Source organism: Marmota flaviventris, chromosome 1 (assembly GCF_047511675.1).
Source record: "Marmota flaviventris isolate mMarFla1 chromosome 1, mMarFla1.hap1, whole genome shotgun sequence".
Classification (NCBI taxonomy): Eukaryota; Metazoa; Chordata; class Mammalia; order Rodentia; family Sciuridae; genus Marmota; species Marmota flaviventris.
In genome coordinates, this window is record NC_092498.1 from 214070432 (window position 1) to 214082239 (window position 11808).

Below are 11808 nucleotides of genomic sequence, written 5' to 3' on the forward strand. Positions count from 1 at the left end.
TAGGAAAAGAAGAACTTAAATTATCACTATTTGCAGATGACATGATTCTATACCTAGCAGACCCAAAAGGGTCTACAAAGAAACTATTAGAGCTAATAAATGAATTCAGCAAAGTGGCAGGATATAAAATCAACATGCATAAATCAAAGGCATTCCTGTATATCAGCGACAAATCCTCTGAAATGGAAATGAGGACAACCACTCCATTCACAATATCTTCAAAAAAAATAAAATACTTGGGAATCAACCTAACAAAAGAGGTGAAAGACTTATACAATGAAAACTACAGAACCCTAAAGAGAGAAATAGAAGAAGATCTTAGAAGATGGAAAAATATACCCTGTTCATGGATAGGCAGAACTAACATCATCAAAATGGCGATATTACCAAAAGTTCTCTATAGGTTTAATGCAATGCCAATCAAAATCCCAATGGCATTTCTTGTAGAAATATAGAAAGCAATCATGAAATTCATATGGAAAAATAAAAGACCCAGAATAGCAAAAACAATGCTAAGCAGGAAGTGTGAATCAGGCGGTATAGCGATACCAGACTTCAAACTATACTACAGAGTAATAGTAACAAAAACAGCATGGTACTGGTACCAAAACAGGCGGGTGGACCAATGGTACAGAATAGAGGACACAGAAACCAATCCACAAAACTACAACTACCTTTTTTGATAAAGGGGCTAAAAGCATGCAATGGAGGAAGGATAGCATCCTCAACAAATGGTGCTGGGAAAACTGGAAATCCATATGCAACAAAATGAAACTGAATCCCTTTCTCTCGCCATGCACAAAAGTTAATTCAAAATGGATCAAGGAGCTTGATATCAAATCAGAGACACGCCGTCTGATAGAAGAAAAAGTTGGCTACGATCTACAGTCGGTGGGGTCGGGCTCCAAATTCCTCAATAGGACACCCATAGCACAAAAGTTAATAACTAGAATCAACAAATGGGACTTACTCAAACTAAAAAGTTTTTTCTCACCAAAAGAAACAATAAGAGAGGTAAATAGAGAGCCTACATCCTGGGAACAAATCTTTACTCCTCACACTTCAGATAGAGCCCTAATATCCAGAGTATACAAAGAACTCAAAAAATTAGACCATAAGAGAACAAACAACCCAATCAACAAATGGGCCAAGGACCTGAACAGACACTTCTCAGAGGAGGACATACAATCAATCAACAAGTACATGAAAAAATGCTCACCATCTCTAGCAGTCAGAGAAATGCAAATCAAAACCACCCTAAGATACCATCTCACTCCAGTTAGATTGGCAGCCATTATGAAGTCAAACAACAACAAGTGCTGGCGAGGATGTGGGGAAAAGGGTACACTTGTACATTGCTGGTGGGACTGCAAATTGGTGCAGCCAATTTGGAAAGCAGTATGGAGATTTCTTGGAAAGCTGGGAATGGAGCCACCATTTGACCCAGCTATTCCCCTTCTCGGTCTATTCCCTAAAGACCTAAAAAGAGCATGCTACAGGGACACTGCTACATCGATGTTCATAGCAGCACAATTCACAATAGCAAGACTGTGGAACCAACCTAGATGCCCTTCAATGGATGAATGGATAAAAAAAATGTGGCATTTATACACAATGGAGTATTACTCTGCATTAAAAAATGACAAAATCATAGAATTTACAGGGAAATGGATGGCATTAGAGCAGATTATGCTAAGTGAAGCTAGCCAATCCCTAAAAAACAAATGCCAAATGTCTTCTTTGATATAAGGAGAGTAACTAAGAACAGAGTAGGGTCGAAGAGCATGAGAAGAAGATTAACATTAAACAGGGATGAGAGGTGGGAGGGAAAGGGAGAGAGAAGGGAAAATGCATGGAAATGGAAGGAGACCCTCAGAGTTATACAAAAGTACATACAAGAGGAAATGAGGGGAAGGGGAAAAATAATACAAGGGGGACAAACGAATGTCAGTAGAGGGGGCAGAGAGAGAAGAGGGGAGGGGAGGGGAGGGGGGATAGTAGAGGATAAGAAAGGCAGCAGAATACAACAGACACTAGTATGGCAATATGTAAATCAATGGATGTGTAACTGATGTGATTCTGCAATCTGTATATGGGGTAAAAATGGGAGCTCATAACCCACTTGAATCAAATTGTGAAATATGATATATCAAGAACTATGTAATGTTTTGAACAGCCAACAATAAAAAATTAAAAAAAAAAAATTAAAATGCCCTGTTGGGCGATCCCAGCAGCTCACAGGCTTAGACAGGAGGATGGTAAGTTCAATGCCAGCCTCACCAACTTAGCGAGGCCGTAAGCAACTCAGCAAGACCATGTCTCAAAATAAAAAAAAATAAAAAACAAAATGGCTGGGAATGTGGCTCAGCGGTTGAGTGCCCCTGTGTTCAATCCCTGGTACAAAAAAAAAAAAAAAGAAAAAAAGAAAAAAAGAAAGAAAAAGAAAAGAAAAGAAAAAAGAAAGAAAACTCTCATTGAAATAGAAAAATGGTAACTTCAGGTCACAGGATATTTAATGTTGACTCATAGATTACATTGAAATAAAATTAAGGGTTTCTATTTTAACCCCTTTATCAGTAAATACTATGAAGATTAACCTCATCACTATAAATAATAAATAATATTTTTTTAAAAAAATCCATTCATATTTCAGTGTCCACTGAGTCTCAGGGACACTAAAAACGTGTCCTATGCCAAAGCAGAAATAAGTGACATAGACAGGATTTAAATTTAAATTGTCTGATTTTGAGTCCAATCCATTGACGTTTTTATTGTCCCCCAGCCAACAGGAAGTATTAAGCAGAGGATCAGCTGTCTTCACCAAGTACATTTTTAAATTCTTTCTCATTTCCTTGCCAAATCAAGGAACCCAATCAAGACTAGACTCTGTGAGTCCTTTAAAAGCTGAATAGAGTGATTATAAGAATGGAGGGGACAGTGGTCAGCTTCAAGGAAGTCCTGCAAGGGAGCCAAGACAGAGATCTGAGCAGAATTGAGACACAGTTACTCTTTTGGAAATTTTTGCCCTTGATTCCTGGCTACTCTTTCTATTATGGATACAATTGACTTCACCCACTATTCTGTCCTCTGACCCACCAGGAACCCACAAAAGGCAGAGGACAATGAACAAGAGGTCTCCTCCTGGAGTGACAAGAGGTGAAATGACTGTTGGGGTTGTGAAGGGGACAATCTGCCATGATTCTCCTGGTATGAAGCCCTGTGTCCATAACCAGATAGACCAATTCAAACATGGCTTCATTTTTTCCTAATAACTGGTATAATTTTATTTACATAAATATAATGTGGCCTTTCATTTTCTGTAAAATAATACTAATGTGGAGATATATATATTAAGATGATATGCATAAAAATTAATGAGTGACTCAGAGCACTCAGTGCTGGCAGGCAGGAAGCCCTCTCTATCAGTCCATGATGTGAAGGTTACTCTTGGCCTCTGTCTCATCCTCACATCACCTTCCTAATCTTTTTAGAAGGCTTTGGAACTGTTTAGAAAGATCCACATTTTGCTATTATGGGTGAGACTTTTATGAAAGGTAGATACAGTGTGGGGTAAAAAGCAAATTTTGAATAAGGTTTCTGGTATCTGCACCATAAACAAGAACATAAATGGTCTCAATTCTCATAGTTGAAAGTTTGCATATTAGGATGCACATGGGTCAGGTTACCTAAACTATCATGTTTGTTCTCATGATAAGGAAAGAATACTTCCATGAATCCTCCCCTAATGCATGTGATCCCTTTGCACTTACTGGTTGATGTGTCTCTGTTCACAAACAAGTACAGAATTAAGACCTTCCCATGCCTGATGCCCAGTGAAAGCTCAGACAGTGTCTCCAGGATTCATCGGAGTACTGCATTATTATATAGCTGCCTCCTGGTGAAGAGTGTCACAGGGAGATTAAGCTACAGAGATCACTGGACATGAACCACTCACAGAAGGATGGCTGGCACAGCCTGATTACTGACTATTATATTGTCTTGGAGGCTTAATGCAGAGCTCCTAATTAGCCAAATTGGTTCACGTTATCCCAGTCTCAAAGAACCTCCTAATGTAAATGGATGAGAAGAGGAGGAAGAGGAAGAAGAGAAGATGAGGAGGGGCAGCAGAGGGAGAAATGAATGTCCACAAAACATGTGGACCCTCCCTCTGCTTAGAAGGAATCTCATACACATGCTTCACTTCTTCCACTTACAAATTTTGCAGAGATTCATCTGATTTTATGTCTATTTTATTAGAAGAAAATATAAACAAAAAAAATTACCATGTTAACCATGTCAAGTCCGTGCTTGGGTGGCATTAGTTACATTCACATTTTTGTGCAACTATTACCATCAAACATCTCCAGAAATTTTTCATCCACTCAAACCAAACTTGGGAATCCATTTTAAAAATGCCACAACCTTGGTGACCACCGTTTGCTTATGAAATATAAGGAATTAAACCCGTCAATATACAAAAACAATATGTTCTAGGAAGCTGGATTTATAGGAAATATGTTAATCTTGCTGCATTTTCTGATATACATCCCAGCTGGATGCCTCAGGTCCTGAAATTAGACAGTTCTGCCGCAGAGCTTCCAGAGGGGACATTAATGTTGAGTTCCTCAGGCTGCACAGGAAGGATACAGCATAGAGGTGCCTGTGGGATACATCGCTTAGTCCACCAGAAAGGCCACATCACTGGAAGAATGTGACACAGTTGCAACACAAGACACTTCCATGCTAGAGACATAAAACTAACAAATAAATGACAGGTGAGTCCCACACAAAAATGCTTCACCCTTCTCACCTGTGGATGGGATTGTTCCAATGCAGGAAATGACTTCATAGTGAGATGAAAGGATTACTTGTCGTGAAGTAGGAGGCAGAGGGTTATGGTTGAAAGAAGTGTGCACAGGAAGAGAAGAGGTGACAGACAGGAAAGGGCTTAGGAGTATCACTGACCAAGTATGTCATCTGCATGTATCAATACACCACAGTAAGACCACTATCCTGTAGGATTAATATTCTTCATTGTTTTTTTTAAAATGTAACATAAAGGGAAAATAGGTGTCCATCATTGAATAAATGGATAAAGAAAGGTGGTGAATATACAGAATGGAGTTTTATTCAGCCATAAGGAAAAATGATATTACGTCATTTGCAGAAAAATGGGTGGAACATGAGAACATTACATTAAGTGGAGTAAGTCAAACTCAGAAGGTCAAGGATCACATGTTTTCTTTCATTTGTGGAAGCTATAGAGGAGAAAGGGAAAGAAAGGAAGGGGTTATTGCATGACAAAGGGAGGTCAGGAGAGTAGAGGAAATGAACAGGGAGAGGAAGGGAAGAAGGGATGGAGGGGGAGTGCTGGGGAGTTATACTGACCAAATTCTGTTGTTATATTGTGTGCATGTACAAATATGTAACAATAGATCCCAACACTGCACACAACTAAAATGCACTGATAAAAATGTCAAGGAAAAACTGCAGAAATCCACTTCATCATCAAAAAAATTATAATCACTGTTGTTGACAACTAGATCTTGTAGGAGTTTTAATGACTTCCTATAAAATTCCAGGTCTTGGCATCTCTGTATGATACTATCCACTTGCATATTTCTGCCCCAGAGGCAATTACTGTCAGAATTGAGGGTAGATTTTCCTGGCACTGGTTTCATATCTGCATTTGTTTTTGTATACATAAACAGTTTTCTTAAGCACATGCCTAAAAGAGTACATAATCTCACCTAGGTAGTATGCAACAAAACACCTATTGCCCTGCAATGTGCTGATTTGTTTCAACATGTAGTTTAAAGTTTCTCTAAAGAGTACATAAATTTATTTTGAAAGCTTTAAAATGCTATGTGGCATTACCCCAAAGACAAACATCATTTGTTTTTTTAGCTTCTGATTACAATGAAACTTTCAAAATTCGTGTCCTTCTCCATACCATATAAGTGAGGCTTAATATAATATGTGGATGCACCCGAGTTGTTTGGTTTATGTGTTAGTCACCTTTCTGTTACTGTGGAAAAAATACCTGAGGAAAATCACTTAAAAGAGGGAAAACTTGTATTGGAAATAAGAAAGAAAAAAGAAAAGAAGGAAGAAAAAAGGGAAAGAGGGGAAGGGTTGGGGGCGGAATTCAATCCACAGATAAGGTTAGAAGTCTCATGGACCACTTTTCATCCAGCATTTGAACACTGCTGTTATTAGGACAAAGACTCCAACATGCAAGTCTTTGAGGGGCATTCCAGATTCAAACAGACCAATTTCTAACAGCTGTTCACATTCAAGGTCCAGACACCTACAGAACTATTTCTTAATTTTTCCCAGGATGAGTTCCAACCATTCTACTATAAAACTTGGTGAGAAATTAGCATGTGGGGCACATGGACAGGACTAGGTATTTGTCTTTGTTGCATTTTCAAAAATGCATGGCAACCAGACCCCACAGGGGCTGGGATTAGACTGTCCTGATCTGCAGCCTCCTCAGGGCACTTTTAATGTCCCTGTTCCTCAGGCTGTAGATGAAGGGGTTCAGCATGGGGGTGACCACAGTGTACATCACAGAGGCCACTGCATCCTTCCTGGGAGAATGTGATACAGCTGATCCAAAATACACTGAAAAGCCTGTTCCTAAAAATAAGCAAAACACTGACAGGTGAGAGCCACAGGTAGAGAAGGCTTTGTACTTCCCACCTGAGGATGGGATCCTCAGAATGGAAGAAATAATTTTATAATAAGAGAAAAGGATCCCTGAGATGGGGAAAAGGCCATAGATGGCAATAAGAACATACTTGACAAAGTCATCAGAGAAGTTATGAGAACAGGAAAGATTCAGAAGTTCAGAAGGGTCACAGTAGAAATTGGAAATTTCCACATCCTTGAAGCTGGTAACTTTTAAGATCATCAAATTGTGCAGCTGGGAGTCCAAAAGACTCAGCAAAAATGACCCCAAAATTAAGAAGCCACAGAGGCGAGGGTTCATAATGACTGGATAACGTAGGGGGTGACAGATGGCCACAAACCGGTCATAGGCCATCACAGACAGAAGCATATAATCCATACAGACAAGAATGGTAAAAAGAGACATCTGTGTCAGGCATCCTTCATAGGAGATGATATCATTGTGAGTTTGAATGTTTACAATCATGTTTGGAACCGTGGTAGAAATGAAACCAATATCAGCCAACGACAGGTTGGAGAGGAAGAAGTACATGGGGGTGTGGAGGTGGGAGTCAGAGCAGACAGCCAGGATGATGAGCAGGTTTCCCAGGATGGTGACCAGGTACATGCACAGGAATAGTACAAAGAGGATGGGCTGCAGGTCTGGATCCTCTGAGAAGCTCATGAGTAGGAATTCAGAGACACGGGTTAAATTTTGTGCTTGTATGTTTCTTGGACACCTTTTGAAAAGCAAAGAAAGTGTTTAAAAATACATAAAACAGGCACCCCTCATTTTGGAAACATTGAAATCAAGTTTGCTCAGGAAGGTGCTCAAGATTTAGGTCCACACACCTTCAACAATAATTCTCAATAGTGAAAAAACCCATCTCCATCATCCACCCCTCTTTCCATACTCACTTGAGAGACATTGAACTGAGCAATATAGAAGTCCAGAAGCAAAGGAGGGAATAAATTCATGATCACAATGAAATATTGCTTATCTTTAAGAAAAAAAGGAAATTAAGAAGCAGTTTGATATACCTCTTTTGGTTATAAGGCCTTTCAACCAAGTCCTTTGACAAGATATTTGAGACTGCATAAGGACTGCTTTTCCTGACAACTAGATGAAGGTTGATGGATCATAACAAGAAAGCAGTATGGACCCATTTTCTGCAAAGGGGTCTCATCATTCTCATTTGCCTCCTTTGTTCATTAAAGTTTTCTAATTAAAAATTAAGTAACATAAATAAAAATCCTATCCTTGGTGAACTTCAAATTTGGATAAACATGATTACATAAATAAAATTGCTGACCACAATGTGGCATTAGTGTGCACTGTACCTGTCAATGATTTTAAAATCATAGACTGTAAGAATCTCTTTTGAATTGTTTTATTTTATGCAGGTTTATTTTATCAACCCATATAATATCAGCAAAATATCTGTTATATAAAATGCCCCTTGATTTTTTTTTTCATTTTCTTGATTCTGTACTCCATCTGGCTTGATAAAACTGGATCATAGTTTTTTGATCTCAAACCCTTAAGAACATTGTTGATGATCCAAACACTAATTAAAGACTCAAAACTCCAAGTTTCATTTCCAATCTACTTATTTCTTCTTCATAGATTTTCTGGTCAGTCATTCCTGACACATTGATTCAATTATCCTATTTAGGCTACATGAAATACACTTAGGTTCATTATTTATAATTTCTCACTGTGACAGAATTAGATACAGTATAAAATAGAGTACAATAAGAAATAATGTAACAACTTCTTGGAAACCTCCTCATTTGTCAAAAGGGGGTAGTAATTACCCACTTTGTATGGCTGTCATCAGAAAAATTTTTTAACAAATCTTTCAAGTAGCATAACTTGTAGTTCTTCCTGTGCATATTTTAGGATATCTAACATAGTGATGTCATTACAACACTAATTGTATCAGCATATCCATATGTGAAATTCTGAGTCGTCTTTTTTTTATACTACAGCTGAAATCGACTATCTAACAATATCCTAGTGTGTAGAACATGCTCTGTGAATATTGCTTATTCTTATTATCCATAACATTATCACCTATATTAAAACATATGAATCTGATAATACTTGTTCCAGGACTAACATTGGCTAGATATCTGAATTATTACATAGGAAATTTGAGTCTTAGTATCTCTGCCTTTTTCCATTCTCCTGCAAACCTGTCTCCCAGACACAGATATTGTCTTGAAGTGGGGACATGTAATTTTCTCTTGGTGTTTTCATGTCAGAATCATCTACCATGCAGTTTTCGTTTATAATGTTGCCTTAAAAGTACTTAAAATACTTAATTTAAGTATTCTGCAAAACAATACCTATTGCCCATGAAATATGCAAGTTTACATTAACCTGAGAAGGTACTCTGTGGAGTACATTCACCTTCTGAAAAGTCTTTATCTGATGCAAAGTGTTATCTGTTGAAAGGACACAATCTTTTAATTGGGTAGTTTAGTAATTTGATAAACATTTCAAAATCCTCTGCCAATCTCCATGTCACTCAAATAAGAATATCCAACTCCAATAAATATGTTGGTTGGGGCTAGGCAATTGATTTCCAATAGAAAAATGCACGTTCAAATTTGCTATTAATAACCTACATTTATGCCCTTCAAGGACAGCCAGTATTACCCATATCTTCTCAATCCTAATATGTATCAGGAAAATGAAGCATCACCCCAAGTAGTAATAATCTCTCCTTGATGAATCCTTAAGAAAATTTGTCAAATTCAGGAAATACTCTTTCCCTTGGATCTATCTGAAGAGATCATGCTGGAGTCAAGAAGGCAGCATTTCAGACCCACATCCCACCTACCAGTGTGTGCACAGTGTGCAAATCTCTCCTCCTCTCCCTGCTCACTGCTTAATGGAAACACAGAAAATAACACCATCTCCAAAGGGATATTTGAAACTCAACAAATATTTGGTCATTGTGATTTAATAAAAAAATCCATGATTTGATAACTATCCGCATTATGGAGGAAAGCCATGGTCAAGGGCAGTGGAGGCTGGAATGAGGTGAAACTCTGACCTGTGCCTCAGTGGAAGGCTGAGGTGTTAAGTGCCCTTCAGCTTCTGCCTCCTTGCCTTTCTTCAAGCCCATGAAAATCTCTGCCATGTTTTCTGAAACTTTTTCTGCTGTGGATGATATTAAATGAAAATAAAGAGTCTCTACATCCAAAACATGGACACAGAGAGACAGTTTTAACTTGGGTCTATACCCATGGACACTGCTGAAAGGAAAGAAAGTACAGACAGGAGGCCACAATTTGCTAATCCAAATTCATTTTGGTCAATTTAGGAAAGAAATGGTGCTGGGGGTTCAATGCTGAACAGACTTATTTTGGATGCCTCCCTGTGCCAAGCAGAGCATAGGCCTCAGGGAGTCAAAAATAGAAAAAAAAATGAGACGTTCTTCCCAAATATCCAGCACACATATCTGTAAGGTCAAAATTAAAATGCCCATCCAGAGATAGGAAAATGGTCATTTTAGGTCACTGGACATATTAATTGAGTGGCATAAAGATTAACCTAGTAAGAACTAACAGTAACAACAATATCCAGATTTTATTTTGCCTGGATTTTATTCATATATCCCATATTATTCAAATAGGAGAACAAAGTATTTATCCTTACTCTGCAGTTGCATCAATGGGAAATCAACCCAGATGTCAAGGCTGAATCTAGACACCAGTGAAACTAGTGAACTTCCTTACAGAGATAGGGATTAGGACTGAGAGATTTTGAAATAGATGGATTACTTTTATTTTTATTCTTTCCCACTTGACATTTTCAGTATAGGTTCAAAGATCTTAACCACTGGTAAATCTCTGGCATTTTTAGAATCTTTACAGTTTTATGAGTGAGAATGAAATCAAAACCTAACATTATGTTTGCTTTGAGATTGAGAGGGTTGTTTTCCAGCAAGGAGGAGCATGTGATGAGCTCAAGGAGGTTCTGGAGGGGGCCCAAATGTGTGATCTGTCCTGAATGATCATCAGCCTCCCCTACTGTGACCTCTCCTGTGAACTGTGGCTATTCTTCTGTGGTGCATGCAACAGGTGACCTCACTGCTCTGCCTGTGATCACCAGGAATCACAAGAGGAAGAGCAGAGTAAGCAAGAGAAATGGCTACTGGGCTTGCCGATGGGACAGCCTGCCAGGATTCTCCTGTGATGCCCTGTGTCCATGGCCAGACAGCCCAGTGCAAACAAAACTGCACTTTTTCTGGTCTAACAAACAAGAACAAGTTCCATAATTATAATGTTCTTCTTTGTTTAATGTAAAGTATAATAAATTGGGCGTGCATAACTACAGCATGGTGATATGCATGAAATGAAAAAAAGACATAGACCACATTGCTCAGCACTGAGCCTGGGAAGTCCTGCATAACAGTTTATTATGCTCTGGCTTCAGTCATCCTCCTCATCATCTTTTCACCACCTTAGTCCTTTCATAGAGGTAAGAAAACACTTTTAAAGAACCAACCCATTTTGTGCAGTTTTGGGTGAGATTTCTATGGAAAACAGAAACCAGTCTGGTAGAGAAAAAATTTTTAAAATGATATCCAATACCCTCACCTTAAACAAAAAAGCAAAACTTCACAAACCCATACAAAACACTGCATGTTTGTGTTCTTCCATCTGGCTACTCAAACAGTGAATTTTTTCCTCAAGATGAGGAAATGTTACTCCCTGTAATCCTTAGCACATCCAAAAGCTCTCTCTGTACTTACAGGATTGCAGTGATTCTCTCCTGGATTACGACTAATAAGTGCACATCCCAAGACCCACACATACCTGGTGCCCAACAAATGCTCAGACTCTGTGCCCAGCATTCCTATGAATACGCTGTCAGCTGGGCACTTCCTGATGCAGAACCACTGCAGGAGACACAGCCACGCAGCTCACTGGTCAGGAACCATCCACTGAAGGGCTGCAGGCACAGGCTGACTGTGGACTAATATAGGATCTTGGAAGCTCAATACACAGATCTCACAATTAGACTAATTGGTCCATGCAATGCCCATCTCTAAGGACTTCCCAATATTAATGCAAGAAGATGAAGAAGAGAAAATTAAGGTCCACTTAAGATTTGGACCC

General features: G+C 38.7%; 1 protein-coding gene across 1 annotated transcript; it reads right to left on the reverse strand.

The window, feature by feature from the left end:
• Positions 1-6469: 6469 nt before the first annotated feature.
• On the reverse strand, positions 6470-7405 carry LOC114107557 (olfactory receptor 7E24-like). Its single transcript, XM_027954974.2, has one exon. The coding sequence runs from the start codon at positions 7355-7357 to the stop codon at positions 6470-6472; it is 888 nt and encodes a 295-aa protein (XP_027810775.1). The 5' UTR covers positions 7358-7405.
• Between the last annotated feature and the right edge of the window lie 4403 nt (positions 7406-11808).